The 17,281-nt window shown below is 48.3% G+C and overlaps 2 protein-coding genes across 2 annotated transcripts in view; both read left to right on the plus strand.

Annotated features, from left to right (window-relative positions):
• STARD10 (StAR related lipid transfer domain containing 10) overlaps window positions 1-7,145 on the plus strand; it is a 35,733-nt gene extending 28,588 nt beyond the window's left edge. Inside the window, exons 6-7 of the mRNA XM_036747343.1 lie at window positions 6,379-6,431; window positions 6,610-7,145. Coding sequence (XP_036603238.1) covers window positions 6,379-6,431; window positions 6,610-6,849 — 293 coding nt within the window. The 3' untranslated portion in view covers window positions 6,850-7,145. The remainder of the gene's footprint in view (window positions 1-6,378; window positions 6,432-6,609) is intronic.
• Window positions 7,146-11,004: 3,859 nt separating this feature from the next.
• ARAP1 (ArfGAP with RhoGAP domain, ankyrin repeat and PH domain 1) overlaps window positions 11,005-17,281 on the plus strand; it is a 108,374-nt gene continuing 102,097 nt past the window's right edge. Inside the window, 1 exon segment of the mRNA XM_036744554.1 lies at window positions 11,005-11,066. The gene's annotated coding sequence lies outside the window, so the exon portion shown is untranslated.

Below are 17,281 nucleotides of genomic sequence, written 5' to 3' on the forward strand. Positions count from 1 at the left end.
AGGTTGGATGAGAGATAGCCTCCATGGCCCTGGGGCAGGTAGAAGATGAAATGACTGAGGAAACAAAGATTTGGTCTTCCGAGGAAATTGATTTATTAATCAATGCATGCCAACCGCCCAACACGTTGGGACCAGGCCCCTTCTTCAGCTTAGGCCTGGACCCTAAATACAGGGGAAGACAGACTTTCATAAATTAAAACCGATTAATCCAATAAGGCCAGTTAATTAAAAAGAAACAATACATTAGGTAATTTGCTGCTTAGAGACCTTTAGCCAAGGACCTAGATGATGACACCCAGAAACCCAGTCAGATCCAAAGATTGAGGCAAGGAGTTTGCTCATTGCTGTGCATCTCAAGCAACCCAAGTGTCTTACCTGAAAACTGCCTCCCTACTGATCAGTCAGCTCTTGTTTCCATGTTCCTTTGATTGTTTACAGACAGTGGTGGGGGAAGTGGGACACCTCCACTTCTGATTTCAGGGAATGGCACCTGTTCACTCTCCCCTTCACAACTTGCAAGTCCCTGATCTTTCTTCCAATTAGGGATCAGATTACCTAATGTTGTATTGTTTCCTTTTAATCAATTGGCCTTATTTGGTTAGTTGTTTTTAATGTATAAAAGTCTGTCTCCCTCTGTATTTGGGGTCAGGTCTAAACTGAGGCAGTCTGGTCCCAGTTTGTTAGGCACTTGGCATGCCCTGCTTAATAAATAAATCGGTGTGCTCAGAAGAACAAACCTTTGTTTCCTCAGTCATTTCATTTGTCACTCACCATAGTCCCTTTTAGCTCGAAACCTATGATCCTAACATGGTTGTGAGACAATAGATGCCTATTTTCCTCTTTTTTAGAATTAAATTTTCTTTTTTTACCTACATTATCCAATAGACTTCCTTCTTCCTTCCAACCCCACTCTGAAAAGAAAAAAAAACAAAACAAAACCCATGCAGCAGAGATGCATAGTCGAGCAAAACAAACTCCCACATTGGCCATGTGTTTTTTTCAAAGGGTGTCTCATTCTTTGTGTTCCATTTTCCTTGCAATCTGGAGGTGTGGTTGTCACGTTTCTCTATCAGTCTTTCGGATTCAGGGTTGATCATTGCATTGATCAGAGACCTTAAGTCTTTCGAAATGATTTTTTTGCAATGTTGTTTTTATAGTGTCAGTTATTCTCCTGGCTCTGCTCACTTTTCTGCTCATCAGTTCAAAATGAAGTTCAACTGATGCCTCCTTCTCTACCCTATCCTCATTTGTACCCCTTAATTATATGATTTCACAAGTCCCCCTAACCTCAATTCTTCCCTGCCGTATCCTTCCCTCCTTCTATTAAGATCACCAGAGCGTAACAAAAATCACACTGGGGATGCTTGTATCTCATCTCTCTCCCCACTCAAAAAAATCCATCTTCCCCCACCCAATTTAAATTTTTGCTCAGGTCTTTTCATCAGGAATGCTTGGAAATCTTCTATCACATCAAAGATCCATTTTTTTCTCTTGTAGGTTTATACTCTGTTTTACTGGATGTTATTTTTCACTGTAAGCCTTTATCTTTTGCCTTTCAGAACTTTATATCCTATGCTCTCTGCTCCTTTATAGTGACAGCTACTGAATCTCTGGGACCCTGACTTTGGTTCCTTGGGACTTGAATTCTTTCTTCCTTGTTGCCTACAGTATTTTTTCCCTGACGTGGTAGCTCCGAATTTTCTCTGTGATGTTCCTAGAAATTTCGTTTGGGAGGCTTTTTTCAGGAGGTAACTGGTAGATTCTATTTTCATTTTGCCTTCTGTTTCAAAGAGATCTGAATAGTCTGTTCATGATTCCTTGAAATATGGTATTTACATTTGTTTGTTTTGGTTATGGCTTTTGGGTAGTTCAGTGAGCCTTAAATTTTCTCTCCTTGATCTGTTTTCCAGGTCAGTTGTTTTCGATGAGATTCCTTACATTATCTTCTATTTTTTCAGTCTTGACTTTGTTTTAAGATTTCTTGTTTTTTTCTTAGAGTCATTAATTTGTTTGGTTCATTCTTATTTTCAGTTACTTGGGTAAGATCTTGTACTGTTGTATCAGGCTATGTATTCTCTTTCTAAATCTTTCCTCCATAGTTCTTATTTCTTTTCCAATTCTTTACTCTGTCTCTGTTGTTTCATTTATAATACTGTTTTTAAACTCTTGCATTATTTTTTCTAGGAATCCTAATTGGTCTTGTAGGCAAGCTGTGTGTGGTTTTATTTTATTTTTGGAGGCTTTTCTTGTAGGTGTGTTGGTGCTATCCTCCTCTTCTGGGTTTTTGTATTGGACATCTTGAACCTCAAAATAGCTCTTTTTCTTTTCTCTCTTTTTTTGGTTTACTCATTCTTCCAGTGATCTGTCTTGGACAGCAACATAGTGTTGCTGGCCTGGTTGGAAGCTGTGGGGGCAGAGTCTGAGATCCTGCCCCTTCTGGTAGAACCTCTCCACTCAAACCCCACCTCTCCCCAAGCTATTGTCCTGTCAGGGTACTAAGTCCACAACCTCTGCTCTGAGTACTGGCCTAGGCCAGGGGCTGAGTCAAATCAGATCTATTGGCCTAGCTTGAAGCTGTGAGCATACTTTAACTTTTAATGTTTATTTTCAGTTTCAAAAGAATCCTCCCCCACCCATTGAGAAGGCAAGAAATGTAATACCCATTATAGAGATGAAATCATGCAAAACATATTTCTATATTAGACATGTTGTAGAGGAAAAAAAGCAAGAAAAATAAAGAGGAAAAAATGCTTCAGTTCTCTCTCTGGAGGTCAATAGCATTTTTCATCATGAGTCCTTTGGAATGGCTGTGTATCATTGTGTTGAAAAGAGTTGAGTATCCCTTTGGGTACACAACCTCTCTCTCCATCTCCTCTTGTGCCTGGGGACAGGGTTGAGTCAGTGATCAGACTGGGCATTCTGTTCCCTGTGTTGCAGTCCTAGCTTCGAGCTCTGGGCACCCAGTCTGGGCACCTGGCCTACCTTTATTCCACAGTTCCTGTTCTGGACACTCACACATGGTAAGATTTGTGATCTTGAGCTGGAAAGATGACCCTTCGTATTTCTTCTCTCCATTTTAGATAGAGAGAAATTTTATGTATATATACACACATATAATATAAATGTATACAGGCATGTACATACACACACATAATATGTATATATGTATTTATACATATATATGTATGTACAAATCTGAAATAATAAATGCATGATTTCCATTTTCATATATTATACATTTATATGTACATACACATATGTATGTATTAATACACTTCATAAACCTTATATCATTTTATAAGTGTGATCTGTTATTATTCACCCTCATTCAGCCTCCATACATTTTAAAAATGAGTGTCTGTGTATGTGGAGCCAGGTGCTGCATGTCCCCAGTTAGCTCATCAGCCATAAACATAGCTAGAACCCTCAGTGAGAAGATAAGGGTATACCCCAGGGGTGCAAGCAGAGGGCTACTTGGGAAGTACTTTTCTCCAGGGGAGCTAGGCACTGTCATTTGTTGTTCCAATCTCTCCATGTGAGCGAGGAAGGGAATGTGGCTCACAGCCTGAATCCCACATACACCTGGCATTTTCATCCTTCTCTGGGCTTTATCTTTGCTAGGCACCCCTCTCCATGAAAAAAAAAAGCCTTAGGGGCACAGCCCTTTTCTGTGTCTAATGCTGTCACTGGCTTCAGCCTGGACATGCACTTTTCCCCTTCAGTCACTAGAGACACAGGTTGGGCCTTTTGGAAGCACACCAGTAGGAACCTAGGGAAAGAGGTGAAGTCTAGCAGATCTAGAGTCCAGAACTGATCAAGAGAATGTATTTGCAGAGGGTCCCTGATGTGGCCATAATGACTCACATGACTTTGCAGGCTAATGGACCTTCTGGCTCTGGCCCTTCTGAGTGGGCACCTCACTGCCTCTGAAGAGGACCCATCACTGGCGTCTCCCTAGCTTCCCTCAATCCCATTCCAGCATGGTCTTCATTTCTGGATCCCCCTTCCTCCAAATCACAGTGTCCACCTCAAGATGAACCTGTATCTGAACAGGAATCCCCTGTGTTCTCCAACAAGCCTCTGTCTCAGCCTCCTCCTCAGTCAGTCAGCAAGCCTTAATTAAAGCACTGTGCTAAGCACCAGGGATACAAAGAAAGACCACGTCTAGCAGCCCCTGCTCCCAAGGAGTTCCCAGCCTTACAGGGGAGACAACATAAAATAGCAATGTGCATACGAGACCGATATTAGGTCTAGCCACAGAAGGCACCAGAAATGGGGCGAGCCAGAAGGGGCTTCCTGCAGACAGCCTTCAGGGAGGGTGAGCCTCCTCCTGAGGGAGCCTGTCTCATTGGGCAGTAACTGGTGGTTAGGAAATTTGTCATGAGCTGGCCTACCTCTCCACAGCTTTCCTGTGTTTGCTTGCATGTGCTGCCCTTTGAGGCCAGGCAGAACAACAGAATCCCCTTTCCACATGAAAGAGAGAATCTGCAGATGAGGAAATAAGGCTCAGAAAGGGTGTGACTTATCTATGGTCACACAGCCAGTAAGAGTCACAACGAGGACCCAAGTCTAGCTCTAGTTCCAAGTCTAGGGCTCTTTCCACCACTATGTCCCACTGCCTTTCTAAGGAGGGAGGGAAAGGTCTGAGCCCAGGGCAAGAGAGCCTCAGGTCCTCGAGCCAAGGGTTGGAGATCAGATCAGCTTGGAATCCATAAAGGCCTAAGCCCTGGACCTGATGTTAGTCCTGGCATGGGGATAGTCTCTTATCCATTGTGAGGTTAAGACCAGTCAGTCAACCAACAAGTGTCTGCTTTGTGCCAGGCACTGGGTGCTGGACAATACAGAGACAGAAAGGAAACAATCTCTGCCTTCTGCTGGGGGAAGTGTGTGCATTTGTTTCAGCAACCCCCTTTCTCCTCCCTCCCCCAATACGCATACTCTTTTTTTTTTTGGAGGAGGGAAGGCAGGGCAATTGGGGTTAAGTGACTTGCCCAAGGTCACACAGCTAGTAAAGTGTTTCAAGTGTCTGAGGTCGGATTTGAATTCAGTTCCTCCTGACCCCAGGGCCAGGTGCTCTACTCACTGCGCCACCTAGCTGCCCCAATATGCACATTCTTAATCAGAGCATTGGCCACCCTGGAGTACTGAGTATACAGTGTAAGAGAAGGGTCATCTCTCACTATATGAGAAAACTTTCAAAGAGGACAGCACCTGTGGTTGTCCTTTGCCATGGGAGGGGCCCTTTTTTGCTGTTATTACCTCATAGATGATTCAACACTTATTAAGTACCTACTGTGCACGTTGGTACTGGACAAGCTCATTTAGATGTTGAAGCTCACGGTCTTGTGAAAACTCAGTCTATGTGGCATTGAAAAACAGAGTGCCCTGTGACTTCTGAGGGGAGAGGGTGTTACTGACAAGGGATACATCCAGGAAGGATTCCTGGAGGAGGAGGAAGCTTGTGAGTTGGGCTTTAAGGTGGGTGGAAATTCAACAGGAGTCAAGGTGGGGTGATCATCCTAGGAGCAGGGAACAGTGTGAGCAAAGGCATGAAGGAGGATAGTGCAAGGGCACAAGAAACGGAGAGCGAGCTGTATATTTGGTTGGGGTACGGTGTGTCTACATTGGAGGAGCATTAGAAAAGTTGGATAGAGAGAGAAGCATCGAATTGTGGAGAGCCTTGAGTACCACGCACAGGGATTTAAACTTTATTCAGTAGTAAGTTATGAACGTGGTAGGCAGATGAATGGCGGTATCCCCCATGAAGATTGTGATGTCAGAAGCACATGGGTGAAAAACCAGGGTGGCTTTGGATAGGTTGAATTATGAGGTGCCCTGTGGGAGCCTTTCCCAAGACATCTGTAGGTAGGAGAGAGACCACAGAGTCTAAAGTGCTGATTTTCAGACCATCTCTTCCCTGTCATGTGGCCAGCTCAAAAGAATATAGTATCTCTTGTTTTCAGAGGCTCTTAGAAGGTCCGAATGCATGTTTGGGTCTTAGCTCCTACTTTGTCCACATGCCCCTTTCTAGACATTTCCTTCTTTGATGGTGTTGAGACTTTAGGGAGCATCTCATCTCACCCCGTCCTGAGCAGGATGCTTTTCTTCTCCCTTACTATTGGTCATCCAGCCCCAAATAGGAGAAAGTCAGAGCTTAGAAAAAGCTTTCCAGCTATCGGAGTCACACAAAAGGATAATGACCTGTCTTGTGTGGTAGTGAGCTTCTCATCATTGGGAGGACCTCAGGCAGAGGCTGGATGAGCTGCTGCTCAGGAATGTTGGAGAGGAGATTCCTGTTTGGGTAGATGTAGGAGGGATGGTGCCCTCTGACCCCCAGAGCTCAGTTCATCATTTTAAGTTGCTCTTCTCTCTTCACAGGATCCTTACCCAAGTGGGTAGTGAATAAATCATCTCAATTCTTGGCTCCCAAGGTGAGTAGCCTCAGCAGGTGGGGAGGTGGTGAGAAAGGGGCTTGAGAGCGGGCCTGGAAGTGGTGGTCATGGATGTGGGGGAGGGGTGGAGAGCCGGGGACGTGTGGGCATGTAGGAGGCCCCCTGACATGGGTGCCCTCTCTACTCTTCCCTTCCTGCTCCGGGCCTGGCCACACAGGCAATGAAGAAGATGTACAAGGCATGCATGAAGTATCCAGAATGGAAACAGAAGCATCGGCCTCACTTCAAGCCATGGCTACACCCTGAACAGAGCCCCCTGCCCAGCGTAGCGCTGTCAGAGTTGTCCGTCCAGCATGCCGACTCCCTGGAGAATATCGATGAAAGCACTGTGGCTGAGAGCCGGGACGAGCGGGGGGCGGGGGGTGAAGGCAGTGATGACGACTCCTCCCTTAACTAAGGGACCCCTCAGAACCCTGGGGAGGCCCAGGCCAGTCTCTCCCTGCCCTGCTGCTGGAGGGGAGGGGAGGAGAGGGCTGGGACCTGGCCCAAGTTTCTTTATGTCCTCCTTCCCCCAGGGAAGGGGATAGCGCAGCTGGTGAGTTGGCCCTCTGCCTTCGGGGGTAATGACAATCCCTGGGGGATACCTCCCTCCCCCAACCCAGGCTGGTCCCCTTCTCCCAGGGCAGGGGTGGGAAATGGGGCAGGCAGATTTTGTATAGAAATGACCCTCATTAAACTGATACAACAGCCACAGCCTATGGTCAGGGCCCTCATTTCTCTCCATTCTTTCACTGGGTACCCTGCCTTTTCAGCTTTTTCCTGTTAAATCATTCACTCATTTGTTGTCACCTGTTGTTTCTTTAATCATTTATTCATCTAATTCATTCATTTTTCTAATTGTCCAGCCTTTCATTTATCCTCCTACGTCTTTGACTCATTTATTGGTTCATTGATTCATCTAATCATTTGTCCATTCTTTTATTCTATGAGTCTGTACTAAGTACAGATCCTCCTTCCCGTGTTTCTCCACCCCAGCCATATGCTGGGGTCATTAATAAGTTGCTGTATAATTGGAAGAGCCCCAGCTTGTTCATCTGAACCCAGGCCCTCCTGAATTGAGAGTCCTGGGGAGCTCTTGGTGCGGTTCCCAGAGGTTGTGATGGCTCCTGTGCTGAGCCTCAGTACTCATTGGCCCATCTACTTGGTGGGGGGGTGCCAATTCTTTAAGGCCTTAGGGTTCTCACTATTTTCCAAGTCTCTGCTCCCTTGTCTCCCACCCAAAGCCTACTAGACCTTTGTTGTCCTGAGCTTATTTTTGCTCCTTGGCTTAGCAGAGCCACTACTCTGATCCCCCTCCTCCCCTCTCCCTACTGCTTCCACTTTTTCTTGGTGGCATCCAGGTTTAGCACTCTCTTTCTGGCCTCTAGACATTCCATACCGAGGCATATACATCTGAGTATGTATAACCAGATGCAGAAATTACCTGCCAAAGGGGCCTGTTCTATGTCAGGCCCAGCCTGCCCTGTGCTGATGGCTGCCTCATTGTCCCAAAGGAGAAAGGAGTCTTCCATCCCATCATGCACCTGGGCATCACTTTAGGACTTGCCCACCTGAGTGCACCAGACTGAGTTCCTTGATTCATTTTACATTTTAAGCTCCCTCTCAGCCAGCCAGTCCAGAAGCCTGCTGAGGTCAGAGAGGATTTGGGGAGCTCTACCATTATGGAAAAAAAATTATATTTCACCTTTAAGGATCTCTGGTTCTAGTGTGGCTACCTTCTCATCATGGACATCATTCAGCACTCTCCCCACCCCCCAGCTTGAGTAAATGGTCTTTGTGGATGAAGGGAGCTCCCAAACATCCCTCCTGGGGTGTCCTTGGGTTGATAGACCCAGTTTTAGGCTTTTAGATCTAGATTTGAAAGGGATTATAGAGGGTTATTGCGACCAAACCTCTCATCTCACATACCAGGAAACTGAGTCTCAGGGGGTTGTCACCTATCTGTGGTCACATAGAAAGTGTCAGAAGCGAGACCTAGGGGCAGCTAGGTGGCATAGTGAGTAGAGCACTGGCCCTGGAGTCAGGAGGACCTGAATTCAAATTTGGTCTCAGGCACTTGACACACATACTAGCTGTGTGACCTTGGGCAAGTCACTTAACCCCAATTGCTCTGCCTTCCCCCCTCAACCCAAAATAAATAAAAAGAAGCGAGACCTAAACATTCCCCCTGGCCCCTTTGCTCTCACACTTGAAACCCTTCTGGCCTCAAGTACAGCTTGCCACCCAGAGCTTTTCATATCCTGGATAGCCTAAGAGAACCCCAGGGGCTCTCCCTGACTGGTGTCTAGGCAACTATAGAAATGCTAGCTCTTATTGCGAAGCAGGGAGGGGTGTCAATGGAAAATTTGTATTATTTACTAATAAATTCCCATTTCTATATTGTCTTGATTACAATCTTCTGAGGAAGGTAGTATGAGGATTATGGATTATTTCCATTTCTGGTCCAGAGAGGGATGTGACTTGCTTAGGGTCACACACGTGATCAGTGGCGGAGCAGGGGCTCTAACAATAGACGTCTACTGTTTCTATGGGGCTTGCTTGCCTTACACCCATCATCTTAAGTCTCCCAACAACCTGAAGTAGAAGCTTCCACAGATGTTATCCCCCTTTCACAAATGAGGAAACCAGCTGGGAGAGATTAAGCTACTTGTCCTTGATTTCACAGCTAGTGTTGGAGGTAGGGCAAGAGATGGATCAAATCTCTTCTGACTCCCAAGTCCAGTTGCCAAATCACCTACTCTACCAAGGGAAAAGCAGACAGGTTTATGCCTCTGTTCACCTTCTATCACCCCATATCACCCCAGGAGTTTATACAGCAATCTCCATTCTTTAGGGAAGTGCTATGAGCCTGGGTGTGCTTAGGGCCTAGGGAAGGATAGAGATGGCTAGCAGCGTGGGCTGGGATGATCAAGGAAAACTGTCTGGAATTGGGGATAGAAGGAAAATATGGAGGAGGAGGGCCAGTACAGTATCAGGGAAAGAATACTGGTAAGCCTGGCTGAGACACTAGCTGGATGACTAAGCAAGTCACTTCCCTTCGTTGGGACTCAATTTCCTCACCTGTAAGATTAGAATAAGATTTCACTCCTATGTTACAGAGTTGTTGTGAGGGAAGTACCTTGTATGCCTTTAAATACCTTAGAAGTGGGAGCCAATATAATATATGGTGGAAAGAAAGAGCACAGGACTCCGGGTTCAAATCCTGGTCCAATGTGACTTCCTCACCCCGGACCTTAGTTTCTTCATGTATAAAATTAAGGGTTTGGACCAGATGGCTTCTGAGGTCCCTTCTGATTTTAGATCTGTGACTCCACTTCCTCTCAATCGTGTGATCCCCTTCCCACCAGGGTCTGGTTAAACAGTTCAAGGACTAACTCTACCCCGCTCCCCAATTCTGGCTCATCGGGCGCCCTCTAGGGGGCATCCTCCTCCTAACACCGGCCCTATTCCGGAAAAGTCACCCCAAGGAGGAGTCGCAGTTCATGGTGAGAAACAGAGCCATTGATCTCAGGAAGCCTTCAATTGGGGGGAGGGCGGGGAACACAGGGGAAAGTGACTTGTGCAGGGTCATGCAGCTAGCTAGTCAGTGGCAGACCAAGTGGGAGCGGCGGCTCCCCCAATCCTCTTCCCTAGGTCAGAAGCCCTCATTTAGTGCGCCCCCCTCTCCTTGGTTCCGTGTTTCGGAATCTTGGGATCTAGGAAAGCCCACTACCCAGCTCTTTTCTGGAAGACCTTGAGCTAGTCAATACACGCATTTATTAGGCACCTACTTGGGCTTCGCACTTTTTCTAGGAGCCAGGAACCGTGCTAAGCGCTAATGATAAAAAGAAAGGTACAACGAGTCCCTGTCCTCCAGGAGATCACAATCTAAAGGGCGAGACAACTCTACTAACTAGGTCTATACAGTATGACATAGACTCCGGAGGGAAGGCACTAGTACTAAGGGACTGGGAAAGACAGCTTTCAAGAAGGTGGGACTTGAGCGGGGACTTGGAAGCCCGGGAAGTGGGGAGGCAGAGATGAGGAGGGAGGGCATTCCAGGCATGGGGGACAGCCGGGGGAGATCTCACGGAGTCGGGAGATGGAGACAGCGTCGCCGGACTGCGGAGTAAAGTGATGGGGAAAAGGCCGGGTAATGAAGACCCAGGGAGGACCTTGCTGTCTACACCAACCTCAGGGTTTAGGGGACATCGCAGTGGAAGGCGGAAACAGATTTAGAGCAAGAAAGGGAGCCTAGGGACCAACTTGGCTTAGAGAGAAGGGTAGAGACTCTTCCAAGGGGACCAAGTACCCGAGGCTCCATTCGAACTCAAGCCCTACCCCTATGTCCAGCGCGGCTTCTCCATCTCACCGCGATGGAAGCCAGCCAGCCAGGGGAGGAAGACACAAGACTGTGAAACAGACTCAGCCCCGACGCGCTCCGCGAGCTGCAGCCTGACCCAGAGGAGGCGGGCCCGGCCTCCCCCCACCCCCTGCTCAGCCCCGGCCCCGGCCCGGCCCCTCCCCGGGGGCGTCACGTGGGGCGGGCGGAAGCTCGGGGGGCCGGGGCTGCCGCGAGTCCGCGGAGGCGCCGGGAGAGTTCGGACGCCTGGGTCCGCGCTGCGCGGGAGCCAGGTCAGTACCTCTCCCCCACCCCTGGCTTCCCCATTTCCCCGATTGGTAAACTGAGGGTCCCATCTCCGTCTCAAGGTGTCCGAGGGTTCTGGGAGGACAACTTTGACCCACGCCTCCCCCCTCCCATTGGTTATTTTATCCCGCCCCCAGCCTCTGAGGCTGCCGGTTGGGGGTGGGCTCGGGAGCTTAAGTCGGAGGCTCTGGCCAGCCCAGGGCACAAGGGCTTCCTGGAGGTAGTGTCCCAGGGCTGCGGGGAAAGGGGCTTAGGAAACTCTGAATGAGGAGTCAGGCCACTAGTATTCTACCCCAGACTTGCCTCCTAACTCGAAGTATGAGCTTGGGGTCATTCAGGTCTCCCCTTTGGATATCACTTTCTTCATTTGTAAATTAAGATACGCTGGACTCTGATCTCCTAGTGTCTCTCCAGCTCTGATGGCCTGTGGCTCCCCCTGTGCCCCGGAAAGAGAGATCTACAGCCCCGCACTCACCTTAGTGAAAAGGAGACACGCTGAAGTCCTTGTGAGGCGGATCGGAGGGATCGGGAACCATGAGTGGTTGCTGGGAGCCCCTTAGGCGGTTCTGAGAGAGCCAGCCATAGGGCTCTGAGCTCTGTTTCTGGGATAAGCAGCTCAGATTTGAGGGGGCTTAAGCCAGGAAGCTCCCTGGAGAGGTGTCTGGGAGCACTGTGGGTCCCAATGAGGCACCAGGATTGGGGTGCTTCTCGGTACCGTCAGAGGCTCTTTTGGGTCAGCAGTCTTGCTGGGGCAGCTAGAGCAGCTATAGTTCAGAATGGTGTCGAGGGACATTTGGATCCCGGGCATTGGAGGGCCCTGACCCAGGCAGGGCCCTGGAGTAGTTGGAAAATGCAAAAAAGCAGGCCGTCCAGAAAGCAGCCTTTGGTAGTCTACGAAGTTGTGTAGAAAAATCCCAGACCTGAGTCAGGAGACCTGGGTTAAAGTCCTGGCTCTGACGCTTACTGGCCCTGTGACGTAGGCCAAATTGCTTATCTGTCTCTGGATCTCAGTTTCATCATCTGTAAAATGGGGGGTTATAATGCCTGGAATGTCTGCCTCATAGAGCTGTTGTGAGGAAAGTTTGTAGATGTTGGATATCAACCTTAAGGTTCTATAGAAATGGGAACAGTTGTGGTGAAACCTGGATGGGGCTCCAAACTCAGGACTCAGGGTTCAGTAAGGTACCATTATCAGCTGGCTTCTTATGTGGGAGAACTGGAAGTCATTGTAAGCTTGCTAAGGGTCCCTGAAGACCAGGAAAGATTCTAAACCAGACTTCTTGTTCCAGGCTTCCAAAGGTCTGCCCCATCCTTTCTCTCCAGCCCTCTCTTCCTCCATGTCCCCTGTCCATCCTGGCTACCCTCTTTGGCTAGGGTTGAGTCCCTTTCCCCTCTGTGCCTTTGCCTAAGCTGTTTTTCCTACTCTGTGTGCATGCTTGTCATTTCTCATCCAGACTCAGGTCAAATACCACCCCCTCTGGGAAGGCTTCCCTGACCTCCCATGTTTACTTTGATTCTTCCCTTCAGTGAGTCCAGGTTTTTTCTTGTCCTGTTCTGATTGTTCCTGGTATGTGAATTCTATCTCCCTCATAGACTGTGATCTCCTTGAGGGTTAGATCTGGACCTACTTCTCCTTCCTCCATCTCCCCCACAATACCTGATCCTTGGAGAGAGTGGATGGACAGTTGAGGTGGAGGGGAGCATGGAGGTGAGAGGCTCAGAGGAAGTTGTGACCTATCCCGTTGGCTGGGATTTGGATCTGAAGCTTTCTCCATTCTCTACCTTGCACCCTAGCTGCCCCCTCCCCTTCATCCTTGGCTCTCCAGCCCTGACACTGCCCCCCCCCTTCAGATGGCTGTCGGTTCTCTAGGAGACTAGATCTTGGTGGGACTCAGTGGCTGGGACTTGTGGTTGTTCCCCTTTTAGCAGTGACCCCAGGGATCCCAAGCTCTGTTCCCCTGAGGAGGCTTAGGGCCCTAGGGAAAAGAAGGCCCTCAGAGAGCCAGCCGGAGGGGAGAGGGAGTTTCTGGGCTCAGTTCAAGGCCCCCTCCCCCCGACCCTGGGGGACCCAGAGCTCCAAGCAGTCCAGGCCTAGGGAACAAGTGGCTTCTGTTCCTGAGAGAGGGGGAGGGGGAGGGGGGAGCTGGGCTCCTGGCCCGTGCAGCCGCTGACCTCAGGACACAGCCGCCCGTCACCATAGGGGGCTGACTCTCCTTCCTTTCTCACCCAGGCCTCTTAACCCTTGGAGCCCTGGAAGAACCTACCATCTGGCCCTGGTCTAAAGGGAAGCCATGGTCTCTATGATACCCTGGTCTGAGGGGCTGGCCCTACCCTGCCCCACTCCAGGCTCAGAGGCCTTGGAGAGCAGGGAGAGCTTGCAAAAGGCTGACTTATCCCAGGGCTAAGAGGTCTGGAGATTCTTGTTTGGGGTGAGAAGAGGCCACACTGGAGCAGAGCTAAGCCTTTCCCCGTCCCCTAAAATGCTAAGGCCTCCCCTTTAGATCACCTTCAGTACATCCTTTGTGTCTTGTTTGTACATGGTGATTTTACTAGCATTAGATGGTAAGCTTCTTGAAAGCAGGATCGTCTTTGCCTTTCTTTGAATTCCCATTGCTTGGCATAGTGCCTGGCACACAGCAAGCATTTAATAAATGCATATTGACTTACTGATAACGTGACTGTTGCAGAGTAGAGAAAGGCACAGGATCAACATCTGGCACTTCGTTAGTGAGGGTCGGCAGTACAGTAGATTGCAATTTTTGCTGTTTTTCAGGTGAGGAAATTGAGGTTAGTTCCAGGTCCAAGCAAGGAAATCAGGGTCCTACCTCGCCTCTGCTCTGTTCCAGCCTGTTTTTGGGGGGGCAAGGGTGAGGCAGGGAACTTGCACGAGTCACTCCCCTCCTTATTTCTCCTCCTCTGTAAAATGATGAGGGTGTTGGATTGGGCTAGAAGATCTCCCAGAATGTCCGAGCCGGCAGGAGAGTCAGGCCACCTTGTCTGACCTGCCTCTGAGCAGGAATTCCCCTACATTGTTAATAGCAAGTGATCAGCTGGTCTTGGTTGAATGCCCCGTTTGACGGGGAGCTCATCACCTACCCAGGCAGCCTGTTTCACTTTGTGATTGCAGTTGCTGTTACAATGTTTTTCCTTGTATCAAGCTTCATATTGCCTCTTTGTAACTTCTCTCTTTCTAACTGCTTTTTGCTCTAATCCCTGTGAGGGCCCTGCTAGCTAGAATATTGGGTGAGCCCAGTCTTCTTTAGTGGTCCTCTTTTGGGTGTGGTGAGGAAGGCTGGTGGTCAGAGCTTGCCTGCCCTACACCCTTAGGAGCTCTGGGGGCCTCCTTTGTGGGCATAGATGGGGCATAGTCTTGAGCTAGGCTGATGGTTTCCTCACTTTGACCAAAGATCTGTTCCCATTTCTCAGACACAAAAGCTACAAACCTAATCTTTCTTAAGAGACTGTCCAATTCAGGCAGCATTTCTAACAGTAACACTTCCTAATGGATCATGGGGCTACCCGTGCTTTCCTGAGCTCGCCAGCCTGGGATTCCCTTGGAATTGTTCCAGCTGAAGCATCTTGACTTCACTGGAGACCTCAGAGCATCAAAGACAGTCCAGGGGCCGTTGGGTTTACCTCCACTGTGGTAGTTCCATTGGGGGCCCTTGGGAAGCTGAGCCCTAAAGCCCAGGGAAGATTCTTCACACTACCCTCGATTGGGGTAGGGGTGAGGATAGGGGTTGACCAGGGCTTATAGGGTCTGAGGGGCCTTGACATCCAGAGATGTCAGCTGGCCTGGGGGTGGGGAGTGTCAGGGTAGGGTTTGTAGGCAAAGTGGCTTCCCTGGGTGTAGCTCATGTCACTCCAGGTCTCAAGGTAGAGAGGGGACTGAAGTGTGAAAAGCAGCTTCCTTCCTCTGCTAAGGGTCAGGATGATGTGCCAGGGACAGAGGCCTGATTCAGTTCTTCAGGCATTTTCTAGGCACCTACTATGTGTCCAATTGTTCATCTGCAGAGATAAAATGACAGTCTCTTGCTTTAGGGGGCTTACACTGTTACAGGGAATGCATCGTGTACAAAAATGCTTGTTTTATGTACAGATGTTCCTGTATTACAAGGGAGAATGAGGTCAATGCAAAAGAGAGAGATTCATGAAAAGGGCTATGAGAAATGTGAGGTGGGAAAGATCTCTTTCTTTTCTTTTGAATCAAGATATTAATACATTTTATTTCCTATTCAGAAATAATAGGAATTTTTGTAATTCCTACCTCCCCCCTCCTCAAATCATCAAATAAATTCAATACAAAACAAGAAACATTTGTTAAGCTCCTTCTGTGTTTGGAGCGTGATACAAAGACTAATGAATGGATATATATGTTTGTGGAGGGGGCTACTGTCTGGTCCTGCGGCTCAGAAATTCCTCAGTTTTTTAGAGTTTCAGCACCCTATTGCAGTAGGGAGGAAAACACAGTCCACTAAAATGAATAAACACACTGCACTAGTCTGGTTATAGACAATGTTTGGAACCCATAGCCCACTGCCTCTGCAAAGAGAGGGAAGGAGGTGTAAGTTTGTCACTTTTTTCCCCCTGGGCCAAGCTTGGTTATATAATTCCACGGTGTCCAATTTCAAGTTTTTTGGGTTCTTACGACTTGTATCGTTGTAGTCATTATGTAGGAAGAGATCAAGTCTCTTTGGAGCTAGAGGCCAGGTAGATAAGGCTTCTTGGAGGGAGGTATCGCCTATGCTAAACCTTGAAGGAAGGGAGTGATAGACCTTGGCGGAACTGGGCTCCAGAATTGGAATGAACAACAGCCTGGAGGTGAGACAGGACGAGATGAGGACTGGGAGCGCAAAAGTAAGCCAGTTTGTCTGCAACAAAGACCACGTGAATGGGAGCAGTGCAAGGAAGCCTAGCCAGGTAGGTTGAAGCTTAGTGGAGGGCCCTGAGTGCCAGACTAAGGAGCGTATACCTTGTTCAGTGGAGAGCCATTGGCAAGTTTTTGAAAAGGAGTGAGATGGTCAGATCTGTGTATTAGGAAGATTACTCCAGTGTGTGGAGGGTGGATGGGAGAAGGGAAGAGATTGGAGGCATTCTGGTGGCTGTATGAATAGAAGGGAAGGAGTAGATATGAGAAGGATTGATAAGGGAAAGTCAACAGATTGGGCAGTCAATTAGATGGGGGGAGGAAGAAGAATTAAAATTGGGAATTGGGAGAAGATGATGGGTTAATTTTAAATATATGTTGCCTTTGAGGTGGGGGATATCTTTTGGGCTTTTGAAAGTGAAGAGCTGGAGCTCGGGGGAGCGATTGGGGCCAGAGATTGAATTTATGGCTCATCTGCATGGTAGTGGTAATAGAATACAAGGGAGTGGATGAGATCACCGAGAGAGAGACAGCAGCAGAGGACCACAGAGCCAGAGCTGGGGACACCCACACAGAGTCAGCTAGAGGGAGAGAATGAATCAGTGAGGAGTGCTCAGACAACTTAGAGGAGAACCAGGAAAGAGTGTGGCATCTCCAGAGCCAGATGAGGCTAGGGTGCAAGGGGGAGGAGGTAGTCAGCAGCACCAGATACTGCAGAAAAATCGAGGAGGAACAACTGAATAAAGGCTATTAATGAGGTTTAACAACAGGTCTTTGGTGACCTTTGAGCAAGTGGTTTTAATACAGTTAGGGATAAAAATCCGATTCTAAGATATTTAGGAATGAGTGAGTGGGAAAAGGAGAAAATAAGACAGTGGTGGAAGTAGAAGCAGCAAGTGTAGACTTTTTTTTCCAGAGGCTTGGGCCTTACCAGGACAGGGAGAGATGGGACAGAAGGGTTGAAAGAAGTGGGTGAAATGTTGCCAGGGGAGACGTTGGAGGTTGAAGGCACCAGGGGGACCACTTTTCTGGTCCTCCAACCTGTCTGACCACTCCTCACTGGTTAAACCCAAGGAGTCTGGAGATCATCTGTAGGCAGAGGAAAAGGCGCCAATATTAATAATTATTCAGTCATTTCAGTTGTGTCCTACTCTTCATAACCCCGTTGGGGGTTTTCTTGGTAGAGATACTGGAGTGGTTTGCCATTTCCCTTTCCAGTTCATTTTACAGATGAGGAAACTGAGGCAAACAGGGTTAAGTGACTTGCTCAGAGTCATACAGCTATTGGAGTATTTTGCCATTTCCTTCTCCAGCTTGTTTTATAGATGAGGTAAC

The sequence above is a fragment of the Trichosurus vulpecula genome, chromosome 2, assembly GCF_011100635.1.
Source record: "Trichosurus vulpecula isolate mTriVul1 chromosome 2, mTriVul1.pri, whole genome shotgun sequence".
NCBI classification, from domain to species: domain Eukaryota; kingdom Metazoa; phylum Chordata; class Mammalia; order Diprotodontia; family Phalangeridae; genus Trichosurus; species Trichosurus vulpecula.